General features: G+C 37.1%; 1 protein-coding gene and 1 long non-coding RNA gene across 2 annotated transcripts; both read left to right on the forward strand.

The window, feature by feature from the left end:
• Window positions 1-4,978: 4,978 nt before the first annotated feature.
• On the forward strand, window positions 4,979-5,992 carry LOC307004558 (uncharacterized protein; the record flags this gene model as incomplete). Its single annotated transcript, XM_079623875.1, has 3 exons — window positions 4,979-5,358; window positions 5,474-5,511; window positions 5,725-5,992. Exons 1-3 carry the CDS (start codon window positions 5,182-5,184, stop codon window positions 5,990-5,992), a joined length of 483 nt encoding a protein of 160 aa, XP_079480001.1. The 5' UTR covers window positions 4,979-5,181.
• Window positions 5,993-6,189: 197 nt separating this feature from the next.
• On the forward strand, window positions 6,190-7,242 carry LOC307004095. Its single transcript, XR_013798913.1, has 3 exons — window positions 6,190-6,285; window positions 6,648-6,766; window positions 7,128-7,242. It is a non-coding gene; the product is annotated as an uncharacterized lncRNA (long non-coding RNA).
• Window positions 7,243-18,057: the final 10,815 nt, after the last annotated feature.

Genomic DNA, 18,057 nt, shown 5'->3' on the forward strand with positions numbered 1-18,057 from the left:
TATATTTATTACCAATGTACTTATAGTGCACTTGTTAGAAATATATTAAAAGTATGCTTGTTTTTAGCATATTTCTTAAAAGTGTATTTAAGCATATATTTATTACCAATGTACTTATAGTGCACTTGTTAGAAATATGTTAAAAGTGTGCTTGCTTTTAAATATATTTTTAGAAAATATACTAAAGTACTATTATTTTAAAGTGTGTTAAAAGTTGTATTATAAAAATAGATAAAAAGCATGATGCTAATATACTTTTAATATATTTAAAGATAGTATATATTTTTTTTGTATATTTGCAATGTACTATTGAAAAAGGGAATATATTTCAAATACAATAAAGTATACTTTTTTTTCACTAGGGCATGTGAAAGTTTTAAAGCATCTTTTAGTGCCGATTTCAGAGTGGTCACGTCCGTAACATTGTTTTTTCCTCATAAATGCGAACTAAATAAAATGATTAATAAAATTAATATTTTATGTTCTGTGGAGCTCGTTTTATTTTTTTCTCACGTTTATATTAATTTCTGCTTAAATAATGAGTGTATGGAGGAATATAGCCTAATCCACGCTCAAGCGCATGCATAAATCTTGCCGCAAAGCACCGGCAAAAGCAGGCTAATGATATATGTCTGAAAAATAATGAGGCATTTTTATTGTTTATTAATAAAATATATATTTCTAAATCAGTGTCGGCTCCAAACATATCTATATACATCTCCACTGTAAAGTGGATGCGCCTTTAGATAGAAATGCACCTTTCATATGGATTAGGCCTACAGCCTAATCAGCCGGTTTTTGCTTTTGATTTAAATTTTTTCGTTTAAAAGTGGATATTTCGAGCTTTATATAGAAATATTCATCACGTTTTTGAGGCTATACACTGCATTTCAGTTCATTATTGAGACGCGCTCTAGTTCACGCCATGGAGATAATTAGGCTATAGCGCGCCCTGTTTGTTTTATTTTATTTTACAAAAGCACAACGTTTTCTTGTAATTGTGAGTTTACCCAAATAAAAGTAGGCTACTTGCGACTGATGCGTTATTCCTTTTGGACCTCAAAAAAGATTGAGTATTTAAAGTTGTTTCCTCTAGGAAAATGCAAGTGTTCGCTCCGACGCGTGCCATGCAGTGCGGGCACACTCCGCACACACACTTTGGATATGCACCTAATATCCATATAGGCTAATAGCGAACATTTATCTAGGTTAAAGTTAGAGCGAGCTGCCATGCCAGATGGATAAGTCCTTTTCATGTTTAACAAATCAAATCATGCATTTTCTACCTACCGCGAGTAGCTATAAGTGCTGCACCAGTTTGAAAAGAGTAAAAGCAGTAGCGAGGGGCCCCACTGATGTTGCTGCGTCTTTATATGAATATTTCTGATTGTTTAAATGATCAGCCCTCGGGGGCCCCTTAAAATGCGGGGTCCCAGGCAATTGCCGCCTCTGCCAGACGGAATGCCATACTAGGTTTTTGTGAAACGCCGCCACTGCTAGTAGCTTGCAGAGCTTACATTAGTAAGCTTCAGGACATCGTCTTTCAAAACATGACCTAAGCGAAAGAAAAAAAAAAATGAATGCGTCATTGTACCCAGCACTTCTGAAAATGCACTTCCGAATGCGTCTCTGTCCCCAGCATATTTCAAACCAAACTGACGCCCATGATGTTCACCGAGGAAAACCACTGGAATACAGCGCTGGGTGTTCTCTCGAACGATACTCGACGATAACGGCGGAATCCAAAGCCGTGGGCGAAGTAATAGTTGTATTAAATTATATGAAATAATCCCGAATAAAAGCACAAACACGGCAGAGATGGCAAGTTCAGCGGCTGGAATTTGCTGAGGTGAAGTGACGGCTAACCGGCTAGCATTTACATCAGCGGGAATCCACCTGTCACTCAAAAGTGGACACAACCTTAATTTAGCAGAACTTTAAATATTAATCAACTAAACGGGTGAGTTATAAAAAAATGCACCCCCCTCACAGTTGTTATGAAGGGCAAAATTAGCTGTATAGACCAAAGCCAAAGAGAGAACCAGGCTGTAAACATGTTTTTGTCTGCTGTAAAGTTGGGCATTTTAACATGGGGGAGATACAGATTTGACTCCCTTCTGCAGCCAGCCTCAAGCGGCCAGTCGAAAAGAGCACAAAAATACAGAATTGAAAATAGCTGCACAATGTGCTTAGTCTGGAGGTTTATTTGTTTCTGTGAGATTTTCCATGTGCATATATACAGGTGTTGTATTGCTTGAATGATGCATTATTTGAGTGCAATATTTTCTTTCCAGTGCAAAACAATAATACATAAAAAAACAGCTAATATATAAAATATATATTTTATATTGTCTTTATTAGCTGTTTTTTTATGTAGCCTATTATTGTTTTGCACTGGAAAGAAAGTTAACTATAATGGAAGTATAATTGTATAAAGATATTTGCACTACACTTCCTTAAAATGTTGTCTAATTAAATGTGAGATTTGTATATTCTTTAAGCAGATTTTCATTTTATATATTTTTTTATTTTTACTGACATTACATTTCATTTTTCCACTGTCTGTAAAGCTGCTGTAACATGTAAAAATCCCTAGTGCAGAATCAGTAAAGTCTTATTTTATCTTATGTCATAAACAATGTCCCTCTAAACATTTTTTTTTTTACTGTTTTAGGTGCGCAGATTTGCATACGAGTTGGCCAGCAGATATGGGTGCAAATATCCGAGTGGATGGGATGCCATCAAGATAGCGGGCAAAGACTGGCTCACCTCCTTCCTTCAAAGGAACAACACCTTATCTATTCGTAGACCCCGAGCCACCAGCATGTCCCGTTCCACTAGCTTCAACAGAACAAATGTGTCCTCTTTTTTTAAAGAATTTGCAGACCGTTCTTGCCCGCTACCTTTTTGAAGCAAAGGACATAAGTAATGTGGATGAAACAGGTAAAGTTTACAATTCATGAAAACTAAAAAAAAGTTACAATGATTCAGTGGTTGTTAGCCTGTGATCCACCCTTAACCCGTTAGCCTGAAGCGCCACTTTTGAAAAATCCCCAGAAATGGCATACCCAAACTAAAACAGATACAGTTCATGAACCCTTTGTACTAAAATCATAAGTATGGTCTCATTTGAAAGCTGACACCTGGCACTTTATCGGAAATGTAGAATTAATTATTGTCATAATGACATTTTTTTTTTATGAATAGCTTCAAAGTAAGTTATTAGAAATGTATTTTTATGAAACATCTTCATGAAAATTAAATTGAAGTTGGCCCGTCAGCACTCTAGAATTGCACTCCAGCTAAAGACACATGTCTGACCATGTTATATTTAAAATTTGAAGGTGATAAGTCTAAAACTCTGTATTTAGTTAAATGTTTTTCAAGATCATGTCAAATGACTTTATTCTGATTCGACTCTAAAATGCAAACTTGTGTTTATTGTCATCTATTAGCATCTATTCAGTCTACTGTATCTATTGTTTTGTGGTGCAAACGAGCCCCATTCAGTGTCACTCTCTCCTGCTCACATTTACACCTCTCCAGCCTGCTTATGGCCATAAATATGCTTTTCCTTTGTCTCCATTATAATGGCTAACGACTGGCTATTCACGCTGTTTCAACCCCTAATTTCTTTCATAGTTCTCACTTCACATTTGAAACTGTATCAAATGACTTTCTTAAATAAAGAAACATTTCAGTAAGCATTCCGATTTAGAAAAAAATCATAAAAAATAACAGCTAGATGGCAGGTGCAACTAGAGAGCTAGCTAGCATGTTAGCTTAGCACACCATCAATACACGACAATTTATGAGATTAAAACCATGTTTGTGCTCCAAACTTACTTTATAGCGCAAGTTGAGTGTTTTAAATAATCTTCTATGAGCTTATTTGGCTTCAGAGAAAAAAATCAGACAGAAAATATATTATTTTATATAGTATTCTGCACGATGATAAAGTCTATATCGATTAGCATTACATTATAAATATAATCTATTATTATAAAAATACCTGACATGGCTCGAAGAACACCGGTAAATCAAATATCATTGTAATCATGTTTATTGTCTTCAAAACATCTTTATCTGCATATTACAGCGATCTCTGAAAGCTTTGTTTATGTGAGTGACGTCCTGGAATGTCACATGGTTATGGTTCTTCATAGGCTATGTGGAAAATACTGTGTATCTGGCGCCCTCCGGCTGCTGGTATGGATTGAAAACACAGTACATCAGTGTATCCAGCGCGCAGTATGATTACATGGACGCATTTGGATATAAATTAAATAAATATTATTCCTGTCTATAGAAATCTGATGTAAACCTATGAAAATCTATCAATATTTCTCCAAATCTGCACATTTTTGAGCCAAAAGCCCTGAGGGACGTTGTTTTGTCAAGCGTTCTCATGACAACACGGGAGTTTTTTTCTGAATGGACGCGGCTGACGATCATAATTCATATTAAAGGTATCGACTCATTTTTTCATTACATAAATCTTGACACAAATTAAGACATAACTGTCACTATAAGTTTCTCAGAATACAATAGTGGTCAAATACTGAAACGTGAGACTTATATCTTTTTAATGATGTAGTTTGTCAAGGTAATAACTTTAAATCTGATAGTAACTTTGAACTATAAAAAAAAAAAAACGCTTCAGTGCGTCCTCGCTCTGACTGACGGTTAACAGGTTTTTAAAATACATGGGACAAATCTATTGTTATATAAAATGTAATAAACAGACCGTGATAAAAAATACATACTGTAGCCTATCAACCCGATCACACCAACTGCGTCTATATAGCACGCAGTGTGTTTATCGTGTAATATATACGCGAAAATTAGTTTTTACGTGCATTGTATACGCATGGATATCACATGGGTAGGTTTAGGGTGGGGTGGGGTGCGTGTGTATTATAATCACTGGTCACACCTTTCTGTGGCAGCAATTGACTTTTGTCGGTCAAACGAGTGTATTCGGTCCACTGAAGCGCTATGTTAACACAGCAGCAGATCACTGGATGAGAACACACCCTGGAAAAACTTTAACTATTTATGACATCCCAAACCTAGTGGCCACAGCTCTGCCACGCGCAGCAACACCCGATCTGGCTTTGTGTGCACTGGCATCTGCCCCTTTAACCCAGATATTTGAGGAGCAAGACTTTTCACCTTCATATGTCACCAACCGCCCAGATCCTTCACAAGTACCATGTGCTCCCACACCACATTGCAACACAGACCCATACAGCCAGAGCCTGTTTGAGGGAGGACTGCTGCCAGAGTATCCTGCTGGTTCAACCAGAGACACCTGTTTATAGTCTGCCATCCCTCACCACCCAGCTGTCTGTTCAGGTAAGATAAAATAAGATAGAACTTGTTTAGTCCTGAAGGATTTTAGTAAAATAATTACTAAAATAGAATTGTGCACTTGATATTAATATTACTGTTTCTGTGTCCGCTGATTAAGCTGTCCCTCCTGAAGAAGCGGGAAGAGGTATGCTTGAGGTAAGTCACACTAGCCTGAATTCCAGGACTTCTGTCCAGAAGCTGTACGTCCCTTTCCAAAGGCTGGTCCGAGAAAAGGACACAAAACGGGGAGGCAAAAGGAGGTGAGGTGAGTATTTTATTTATGCTATCATGTGGACAGAGGATGAGCAATAACTACCTGTAAATGTATTCAAATGTTGACAGCATTTTTTCTCACTTTGAATGTTGCAGGTCAACGGCGATCCTCACGGACTCTCCGGTGAAGGCGGCTCTGGAGGAGGAGCAACAGAAGAGGATCCAGAAGAAGCTCCAAAGAGAAGGCTCTTCACACCTCACACTCAAAACACTGCACCCACAGTTTCCTCGGACAAGGATGAGGAATATCTTGTGTGTAAAGAAACATTCAGCTCATCCTTGCTCTTCAATGAGAGACGGTAACCAGTGCCAACCCAGACGTTCACAGCTAGATAAATTACAAGGAAATTATGTATTTGCTTAAATGGGTAGTGACATGGCTGATTTAAACGAATCAGCATATGCCTGTGAAATCATTTTCATCTGTACCCCTCACTACTCTGTCGCTCTTTTCCCTCTCTCAATCTTTGCTGTCTTATGTGTGTCTGTGTCAGTTAAGTCGAGAGAGGTCAATAGACTAGTCACCACCGATCTACTGCAGTCATTCTTAAATGGACTAGATGCCTTGCTGCCAAGTCTTTTAGAGCTGAACAAAGTATCCGTATCGTCAAGCAGAGGTTGAGCCTTAGCAGTGTTATGCAGTGCCTTGATAAGGAGGTATGAATAACAATGAACTAATTATTTTACATTTGATTACTTAAAAAAATACTGATTATTTCATTATTATTTAATTATTTGTTCTTTTTTTCATTAATACCTGTTTACTTGTTTTTAATAATCTTTGAAATTACATTTATTGCAATACAAGGATATATGGGTCCAAAACAATATCTATTTTATTCATTTATTATTTTTTTGTGGTGGGGCCAGTGAAAATGTATTCATCGAATCAAATCGAGATCTTGTGAATCGAAATAGAATCGGGACATCTGAATCGATACCCTAATCAATATTTACTAACATAGGGATCCTAATTTGAATAATGCCCGTCACTCAGTCTTGTTTATAATTGTTTGTAGGACCCAAATCTGAACAGAAGATCAGCTGCCTTACTTGGTCTTCCACGCTTCTTTTCAGAGGACACTTAATAAGGATGGATAATAAGATGGACACTTCAGAGATAATCAAGATGTGTGACGTAAGAAAATATATTTACACATCGTTAACATACTAATGATACTGAATTCATTGCAGAGCAGTGGGGATGGAGAAGAAATGTATTCGCTTAATTGTCATGATTTTGTTTTTGTGATTTGGAAATTTATTTTCATTCCAGAGTCAATAATAATAATTAATTTGCTTCATTTTAGTCTTTGTTTATAATAAATAATTGACCGTACAGTAGCTTTTAGCCTCCGTGTCATCCCAGCCTTATGAAGTAAAATCATGATATGGCTTAGTGCAATTGTCATTCTTTTATTGGACCATTTCTATTATTTTATAGACCAAATCTATTACATGCATTTTAAATTAGGATTGAAACTGTCTATTTGTTTTAGGTTCATGGTGAAACCCTGGATGTGATTATGAAGGGAATGCGTGTTGGACTTCTGATTGGACACGAAGGTGTCCTGAATGGTGCATTTCCCCTTGATGTCTCCAACGTGACAATGGAGACATCAATCTACTGCCTTACCCGTGAATATCCCCGCAGTATGAGGTACTCCTTCGAATTCCTGCAGAAAGTGATCATGAATATTAAAACGGACCACTGTTCTGCCAAGATACATGGACTTCGAAACAAACTGCTGAGGTGTAATTCATAGACTGGGCTCAAACCATATATCGGAGGGAACATGTTGTTACATTTGCACGTCAGTTACTTGACACTGTTCAAAATTTATATTACCGACCATTTCAAGTAAAACCCAAGTACTGCTGAAAAATATCAGAAGCATAAATGTTTAGATGTGTTTTTAATACAAGGTTGTTAATTTTGAGAATTTCTGAAGCTTTTGCTGAGGGGACACTTATAGTTACTTTGCATTCTGTTCTTTACATTTGTATCGACACAGTTGCTCTGCAAGGGTAGAAACCACATGGAGTCGTTCTTAAAGCGTTTTGGCATTTCTAAGTTTAGCTGATTTTAAAAGTGTTTTAAACTGTAAAACAACTGCTGGTGTTGTCATTTACAACTGCACAGACTCTTTGTTCCTATATAAGAAAGTATGTGAAAGATGAAATGGTTGTAAAATTCTAGGTAACATAATGAAACTGTTTAAAGGGCACCTATTATGACATTTAAAATGTTCCTAATGTTGTTTAGGGAGTCCCCAACAACAGTTTTACATGCATGCAATGACAAAAAACACTTTTGTTGTCGTATAATATGCATTTATTTTTACCTGATTTGCTCACCGACTCCCAAATGAATCGTTCAACGACTCGTTTTTCAAACCCCTCCTTTGCGCGACGCTAATCTGCGTTGATTGGTCAGATGACCCAGCAGTGTTTACAGAGATAATACTTATTGTTTAACACGGAGTACAATGATGCTTTTATCAATTAAATTGTGTTATAATAATTATTATAGTCCACTGCTTTGTAGTTTGTAGTAAAAAACTAAAAATAAGATAAAGAATGTAATGTTAGCGAGCATAGCCCAGAGTTCATATTGTAATAGCACAATCAGTCTTTGTTTGCGTTAGCCCGATGCATAAACATAACGTTTTTACAAAAATAAAAAAAATAAAATGCAGTTACGTTACTACGAGGTATTACTCTATTCTTTAAGACAACTCCGAAAACAACGACAAACACTTCACATAGGCTATCTCAATACAATTGTCATTGAAGACCTAGAAGCTAAACGGTGCTTACACAACAAACAAAATAATAATTAAGCATGCTACATAAAAGCAACAATTATTAATAACACTTACAGGTTGTGATACGGAGGAGGAAGCTGATGCAAATACACTTGGAACTGAACCTTCCTTCAATATCAGCGGCTCGCGAATCCAAGTTTGAGTGCATTTAAGTTGGTAAAGCCAGGGTTGCCAACTCTCACGCATCTGGCGTGATACTCACGCTTTCGGCATCAATCTCACGCTCTCACGCACAGGCAAGAAATGTCACGCCAAAATCCATTTTTCTCCCCTCTCAATCCGTTAATTTTATATGGATGACTATTGACTAGACCACAGTGTATTAATGACAGGAGAGGAGTTTAGCTAAGGCCCACAGCTGTAACATCTGCCAACAACCTTCTCACTGCAGTATTTTCTGATCGTTGATTCGCTGAAAACCTTTGCGCGTGAAATCGGTCAGTTGCGTGTGAGAAGTTCAGAGAGAGTTCGGAGCGTTCGGAGTCGGAGCCGCTGATGCGCATTTGAAAGTTTGGATGACAATCAAGGTAAGCAGATAATAAAATAGTGTGCCTTGTCACTACAGACGTAGCCTTCAGTCTGTGTGCCGATAGTGTTGTCCGAGAGCGCGCTCGACAGTGCGCGAGTGAGATCAAGTGTGTCCGAGCAAGGCGAGCATAAATTAAATATACATTTCCGCATTAGGATGATCTCTGTAGCCTATTGGTATAATCTGCAGCGTTGTAATTAGTTTACAAGGATATAAAATAAAACTCCAAAATAACGCAGGGAACGTTCAAAGAAAACATCTTTGTTTGACCGGTTGTGAACACGTGAGGCAAACACGACTAGAATTTGTCTTAAATAACCTCTGATGATGACCTGTAGGTTATAAAAATAAAACCCCAAAATATTATATTTTATTATTATTATTTATGTTGGTACATTGTTCACTATTATATCGAGAGCATTTTTGTTAGTGTATACAATGTTTTATAATAATAATTTGTTCTATTTAGTGTCCATTGCATTCATTTAACATATTTAATATTGATGGTATTTTTTATTTTTTTAAGTAACGAAATTACTTTCCCTGGTAATTAGTTACTTTTGTAATGATTTAACTCAATTACTAACTCAGTTACTTTTTGTGAGAAGTAACTAATTACTTTTTTTAAGTAACTTACCCAACATTGCTCAAATGCGGATGCTGAGCGAACCTTTTCAGTTATTGGCCTAAACAAGACTGACACCAGGAACAGACTGTCACTTATGACAGCACCCTGTCATCAATGACAATGAAAATGAGCAGCCTTGAACCCTGCTTCAGATACAAACCTCCAGCAGAGGTAGTGAAGCAGGCCCAACTACCACTGTGGCACAACAGGCCTAATTTGTGAAACTTGTGTGTTGTGGGTTTCTGGTGAGGTGGAGTAACTATTATGTGTCCCTTTTGTTTTGAGATTTCTTATTGTTTTGATGTTGTTGTTTTACATGTTTGTTATTTAATCACCTCTATCTTTTTTTTAGTGCAATCAATAAATTAATTGTACATTTTGAAAAAGTGTTCCCATTCTATTAGTTTTTTTTTTGTTGCATAAATATGGGTTTATATTAAGTAAACAAGGTCTGACATTTTTAAAATTAGGGTTACCAAAAATTGTCTCTGCTCGCGCGCACTGAAATTTTACAAAGTCTCACTCCAGCCAAAGTCCCGAAGTTGGCAACCCTGGTAAAGCAATCGTCTTGAAAATGGCGCGAGCAAAGCACAAGGCTCGGACTATACTTCTGTGGTATAGTTATATGAATTGTAGTCACTTAGCCTTCAAATGCTCCTCCTTGGGCAGATGAAAAAAGTTTGCTTTTGAGCCGCACTTCAGAACACAGCGTCTCGTCGCCCTGATATTTTCCCTGCTGGCCTTGGAGCGCAATAAGTGGGCGTATGGTATTCAAATAACTTGACAAGTTGATGTCATCTAGTCAGAGAAAAAGCTTCAGTCTTCTAACGATTCATAAAAATGACTCAGAGTCGACTCTTACTTTTGAAAGACAATAACTTTATATACGGTGCACTTTCATATTTCAAACTTTGCAGGATGTTTTTGTTCACTTAGATCTATGTTACACACTACATGAAAGGTAAATTTCAAAATTCCATAATAGGTGCCCTTTAATAATTATCCCTTACTTAGAACCTATTTTGCTAACATGAATTGTATCATAAAACCAATGCTAAGTTTATGCAACATTGAACTTTTTACAATAAAAATATTTTTGAGCAGACGATTTATCTTGATTATGATTTTTCAATAATGTAAGTTGTCTTAATTCAAGTTGAAACAAAATTTGACAAAGTTGTTAACTCATGTTTTTAAGGCAGCAGGTGAACTTTCGTTTCTAAGTTTAACAGATGTGAAATGTTTTACAGTGTGTGTGTGTGTGTGTGTGTATTTCAAGAATATTTGCGATAACGATATTTATGACGATATAGAAAAAAATGTAGACAATTTTTTTTATTACATTTATCTCACCTAAATGTTTGCTCACTCATTGCGTTTTTACAATGGGGTAATTTTGTTGTTAGGAGTTTACACGACACAAAGACGCAGTGAAAGGAGGATTATAGGATGACAGACACTGGTTTATACGACACTTTATTCAACAGGAACAACAGCTCGCTGAAACACACACCTCGCTGGAATGGAAGGTAGGTGAGAACGACATTACAAGGAGGACCAGGAAACACGGTGGGACGAGACCTTGGAGAGGAATGACGTAGGAGAAAGATCGCTGGAAAGAGGACATTGATTTACAGAGGAACAAAAGTGAGCTTGACTGAGGGGGGTTGGTATAGTAAAAAAAGAAGGAAGGAAAATGTAACTTTCATGGTTTTACTGTATGTTGTTCTACTACTTTCAATAAAAAAAAAAAAAAAAAAAAAAGTGAGCTTGACTGTGCTGGTCATGCTGTGAGTTAGTGGACGCGCTCCTTCCTCAACAACGAAAAGCTGAAGCTGAAACACTGCCACACATTCTTTTACAGTCGGTTATTATCATTTTATGTAGCCTATAAGCCTAATCATGTGGGATTATTATTGTGCCTTTAAAATTGAACGTAACTTTTCCGGAAATGAATGAAAATATAAACTGAAACTTAATAAAATGTCTTTGAAACTGGAAAAAATAAAATCGCTTTTTAATACACTGCATGTTTTACTAACTGTTTTCTCTTTTTTCTTTCGCTGATCTGTACTTACAAATGCGCTTCCAGAGTTTTCGTGGGGGGCGGGGCTAACAGCGGCGTGTTCTCATTGAGTTTTTGATGGTCAGATCTTTGATCTGGAAGTGAAGACGTCAGTGTTGTGTTTACATGTGAGCGTCTGTGAACGGCTTCCCATTTCATTTTAGTGATATAAAGTTAGGAGTTTTGTTTTTTAATTAGGGCTTAAGCCTTGAAAAGGCGAAGGCCCTATTGTTTTCCTTAGGATTATTGTATCTGTATTTATCTACTGCTACAGACATCACAGACAATTAATATCATCATCAATCATCATTATCAGGATGCTGGAGACGCGCGGTAAGTCAGTAATTTGTTTTTGTTAAAAAGGTGGAGATATATTTTAGATCTCATTGAGAGCGCACAACATTATACAGCAGTGTTGACTTTATTTAGCCCTTCATTACACAACCTTATCTGCATATAATTACACAGTCTTTTTTTTCGATTACATAATGTTTGCTTTTTCATAGACAAAACCTAAAAACATAAGCAGGTTCAGTAATTAATAGAATTATTATCATGTGTGACATTTTTAATAATAACTTTTATCTAGTTTTATTTAGTAGCCTGAAAATCCTTTTTGAACAGGCTAATCAATAAATTAATTAATTTGTTTAAAATTATGTTAATTAAGTTATGTGCAGTTTGATTTGTTAGACTAGTATAATACTTCTCCTTTCTCATTTTGCAGGGAGTTGAGCAACTTTTCCATAAACAAAATGACGATGCTGACCCAGCGGATGGACTGGAGAATTACCAGAGATCCCCATCAGACAGAAATCTTACTTTCTTCAGACACACGAAGACACATCACTTTTAAATGACTGGGATCTTGATCTTCAGACACTGCGTGCAAATATTTTAATATTTGTACACAAGCGGTTGATAGAATAGAATAATAGAACTTGTAAACAACTCTGTAAAATACAATTAAACATATTATACAGAAAGACGATATATATATATATATATATATATACACAATAAAAGAAAGATAAAAAAGACATTGTTATGAGATAAATATTACTACTTAAAATTTTATTATTAATAATAATAATAATAATAATAGAGGAAGCAGCATTAATGTTCACATTGTTGATTATGAAGAAGCCATTTCTTAAAATTGTGCTTAAATGAGTTAAATGATGAGCGTTGTCTTATTGAGTGTGGGACAGTATTACACTGACGTGAAGCTGTGAATGAAGGAACCGCTTGACCAGAAGTTTTCCTACCAGGAATTATACAATCCGCTCTAATTGCACCTCTCGTTTCTCTGTTTTCAGTAGATTTAAATTTAATAAAATCAGCCAGAGGATGACCCAAACCATGCTTAATCTTATGAACTAAACAAACTTTTTTAAAGGTGATTAGATTTTCCCAGCTAAACAAGTTATACTTAAAATGTGACAATAATGAAAACTAAATTGTTTTTTATCTAAAATTGTAAGTGCTTGTTTGTATAATAATTCCCTTTAGAACTGTTAGGGGGGTAACAGTTATAAGACCCGAGACCAGATATGATGAAAGAAGACCAGGAGTCGTGAGGTTCAATCAAAAAGATAAAAATTTACTGAAGAATAGTTTGCAGTTTCATCGGTAGAGCGAGCGTCAAAGTCTCACGAGGAGGTCGCAAGCCAACTCTACCTCACACAAAATCATACACCAATTATACCATTTTGCAAGGGCAAGCATAGCATCATCATACATCTGATTGGCTGAGAGAACATAAAACCATAAACAATTTCACACATGTGAGCAGATAAAAGGTGCCTATCGCCATTAGTTAGGATAGCTGTCGCCAATCCTTAGATTTAGGTCAGCGTTGACCTCGCAGGTTAGAGGAGAGCGCCGATGCGGCTGAGCGTTGTGTCCCAAGTGCCCATGTAGAAAGTCAAACACACACAAACAGAACAACACCAAATAACATCGCCAAGGCCAAAGAGTGTTTGAGCTCTGCATTATCAGTTAGCCAAATCATAGCTCCTCAGGAAGGAAGGGAGAGAAATGGCATTGCTCTCTAGAGAAAATATACATGACAGAATACATTTAAAGCACATGTAAAGTATGATCCTCTTGTCCAGAGAAAAGGAGCCACATGTCACCCTTGACCCCCGAAGATTCGTGGGTTTCGTGAAGTACGTGCGAAACGTGTCCTTCGTGTTTAGGCCAGGACTGGAATGCAACATGTATTCAAGAGAAAAAATATAATTTCACAAGCACAAAAGAATATAGAAATGATTATGTGATAATGCATATATTTGATTATTGATTTGTATTGAAGTAATGTAAGCATTCAAAGGGATATAGAATTAACTATATATATATATATATATATATATATAACTGACTGAAGAGACAAGGGATTTTGACCAACCCTTCAGAACAATCATATGTGTATTAGATCAGCTTGTCAAACAATATGTGACATGACAGAATCATGGTGGAAATATATCTTTGCATTTGATAAATAACTTTTAATAGACCCTTTTACTGTTTGTACACAATGATGACGTAGCAACGTTTGCGCGCGCATTTTGGCAACGGAAGTATGGCGAGCTTGTCAAGCTACGCGAGCGGATTAAGCAACACAGACAGAGAAAGTTATTTTAAAAAGTTGACTTTATCAAATGGTATCCGGCTACCAGATCCGTGTACTATAGTAGAGTGGATAGAAGACGTTAGCAGATGGCCAAATATACAGTGGCCAGATATATATACGTATTTAGTTGAGAAACCGAGCGTGTACACCCGAGAGAAATTACGAGCATATAAATCACTGGATGCTTATGAATACGTTGTCTGTGGTCATGTACAGAACGTTAAATAGCATGACATAGACTCAGAGTTTTGTGTGTTGAAATCAGAAATTCTTCCTAGTCAAAGACAAGGACACAAGACAACGATGTATGAGGCTTGGGTTATAATCAACCAACGAGAGAACTACGTCCTCACGGCGAACTGCACCTGTATGGCGGGGTAAGTAGGCTATTATTTGGTATTGTGGGCTTGTAGTTGATACAAAGATGAATTATGCTTCAGTGTTACTGTCCTTTCAGGCTTAGGCTTAACCTACTCTCCTTTACATATTCTCATAACCAGGGTTTTGAAACTTCAATTTTCACGAAATACACAGTGCCAACAGTGTTCAAAATGTCAGCAGCCAGCCAATATCATTCAGTTACATTCAAAACCTGTTTAGGCTTAGGTCGTATACATGCGTAGTAAGTCATGTTTACTTCATAGTCCGAGACGAAATTTGGCTGAAAGCAAATGTTACTTTCAAGACCTGGTCATTACATTATTGATGATCAGCCAGTAAGTTTATTATGTTTTTGTGAAATTTCAGACTTGGGTCATGCTGCAGTCATGCAGCTGCAATATTATTCAAAGTTGAGCTTTATGTTAGGATGGGAAGGACTGAGAAAGCAGCAGTTACATCTGGAGTGTGCATGTGGAAAGACATCAGCAGGAAAGAAGTCAGACCAGCTCCATTGAGGGAAATCAGCTTCCACAAACCAAAGAGGCTAGACAGGCAGCTTCAAGTACCTTTAACATCTGCTAGGAAAAATAGTATCACACCCAGAGGCATGTAATAGTTGACAGCCTAGATAAGCTTCCTATTGCCATAGTGTTTTGACACCATAATGTAGCATGAGATGCAGAGATGAAAATGCCTACAGACAGTTTAATTTTTTTCAGTATAATTTATGTTAGTTTGAATAGGTCTGCGCTTGTCTTTAGGTTACTTATTTTTAGAAATTACATTTGTTTGCTGTATATTGTATACCTGTGTGTTTAAAGCTCTGATGTGAACAGGACAGTAACTGTGTCTTTTTGTTGCTCTATTATCAGTGTTGACAGATGATGACATCCGGGAACTGCAGGTTGTGGACCCCTGTGCTGCAGTGCTGACAAGCCTGGAAAATAGTGACACAGACACTGCATCATCTGACACTGATTCAGAGGAGCATCCTGACTTACCTGAGCCTTTGACTGCTTTATTTGATGTAACACTCAGGGAACTCTCACCAGAGGAAATGCAGGTGAAATGTGAGCATACATTTCACAGACTTAAAACTACACTACAACCTCATCAATGTGAGAAACTGGAATTTGTGACACGGCAACAGTCAAAGTCAAAGGACTGGTACACCTATAGGGCTGGTCGAATCACAAGCACTAAATTACACCAATCGACCACAACTCACAAGATCAGCAAAACATACCTAAACGATATAATGCAGTATAAAAGAACAGAATTAAATGTCCCATCTGTGCTCTGGGGTAAGAACATGGAGGAAACGGCAAGACAAGCCTACACTGCATATATGTCCCAAAGCCATCCAGATTTCAGCGTCAGCTCATGTGGCTTAGTAGTGAAACCTTCTGAGCCACACCTTGGATCATCACCAGATGGGATAGCAAGATGTACCTGCTGTGGCAAAGGGGTGGTAGAGATCAATTGTCCCTACAAATATAGCGATAGCCTTCAAGGATGTACAAAAGATGAGCAGTTTTGTCTGGACAAGTCATTCGCATTGAAGCATTCACACACATACTACTATCAATGTCAACTTCACATGTTTGTGTGTGATGTTAAATATTGTGACTTTGTGCTGTGGTCCAAGAAGGAGTTCATTGTGCAACGTATCCTGAGAAATGAAGAGTTTTTGAAGGAGGCTTTGCCAAAAGCACAAGACTTCTTTATCTCGAGTGTGTTGCCTGAACTACTGACAAAAGACATGACCCTGTCTTGGTATCACAGAGAGCCTGCAAATACTGTGAAAGGCCAGATTTTGGAAAAATGATCATCTGTTTCAAATGCAGCAACCACGTTCACTACACCTGTGCACACATAAAAAGGAAGCCAGCAACATGGTTATGTAGGGAATGTTTGAGAGTTGATGTTTGAATGATTAAATTTAGGACTGGGAAATGTTCTGTATTGTGTTATGAATCTGGTCCATATTACCCAGAACTACATTCTGGGTAGTAACTACATTTTTCCCTACATTCATTCTTATTCTTCACCCAGACCTACATTTATCCTTTTCCTTACATTTTATGTTATTGATTGCTATGTGTTGACGCACTTCTGTTTAAAGTTTTATTTTGTAATGCTTTAGTACTTTAATAGTAACCATGTTGCTTGCATACATTGCAATTAAACTACTAATAACAATTACAAATGAAATTGAAAAGCACTGTGAATTGTTGAGATAATTTTGGGAGAAGTACATTATACACACCAGTGGTAGCCAATGTTGGGAGGTTTATTAATTTATTGTTTCATGCACAATAAATAAGTTTTACAAATGTAAATCACGTTAAAGGACAAGTTCGGTATTTTACACTTAAAGCCCTGTTTACAGATCGTATCTGATGAAATAGAACGGTTAAGATTAAAATTTGGACATGCTGCTGTCCCAAAAATTTTAGGTTTATTTCGCTTTTGTGGACCTATTTTGACAAACGCAAAATTCTTCCGTTGAGAGCTTGAATAGACACTCCAGCCCAGTTGGTGGCGATAATGCACCTTTGCCAATTGCAAGCAAACCGCTGGCATTTCATTGAATACACAGAAGAAGCAGAAGAAGAAGCGGCGGAGTAATACCGTACCTCACACAGCACATTCAATACAAGTCAATGGAGTTGGACAAAAACTACGATAAAACCTGTTGGAATGCATCTTTTTCAGTGATTTTTTTTGGGACCGTATCAGTGAACACCCCTGACCACTCGGTGAGTTTCACGTCTTTGTAAACTTAAGTTTAATGTGTTTTTAGGAAGGAATCTTCCAGTGCACATAGACAAATAATCGAAATAAACCTAAAATTCTCGGGACAGGAGCATGTGTCCAAATTTTAATCTTAACCGTTCTATTTCATCAGATACGATCTGTAAACAGGGCTTTAAGTGTAAAATACCGAACTTGTCCTTTAAAACTAATACATGGTAATGTGTTACTCATTTGGAAACAACACTCTTACAGAGGTTTGTGAGGGCACCACATACAGTCACAACATCGTCTAGCATGTTAACCTGCGACACTGGAATAACTGTTTGCAAAATCTTAAAGTTTTTCCACCTACCAATAACTCGCTCCACATGGATTCTCACACGAGAAAGTTGTCTAGATGTGTCAACTTCCTGTGCAGAAAGCTGCTTTTTTCCTTTTGTGAAATGAGGTATACGAAGGGTTGCACCATAAGCTGCAAGCTCGTCTCTGATGAGAAATCCCCTGTCGGCTAAAACCTCATCCCTAGGCTCCAAAAGTTCTAAGAAACCTGACTCTTTTGTGATCTGCTTGTCTGAAACCCGTCCACCCCACCCAGGAGATAGA

The sequence above is a fragment of the Phoxinus phoxinus genome, assembly GCF_949152265.1.
Source record: "Phoxinus phoxinus genome assembly, chromosome: 9".
Lineage (NCBI taxonomy): Eukaryota > Metazoa > Chordata > Actinopteri > Cypriniformes > Leuciscidae > Phoxinus > Phoxinus phoxinus.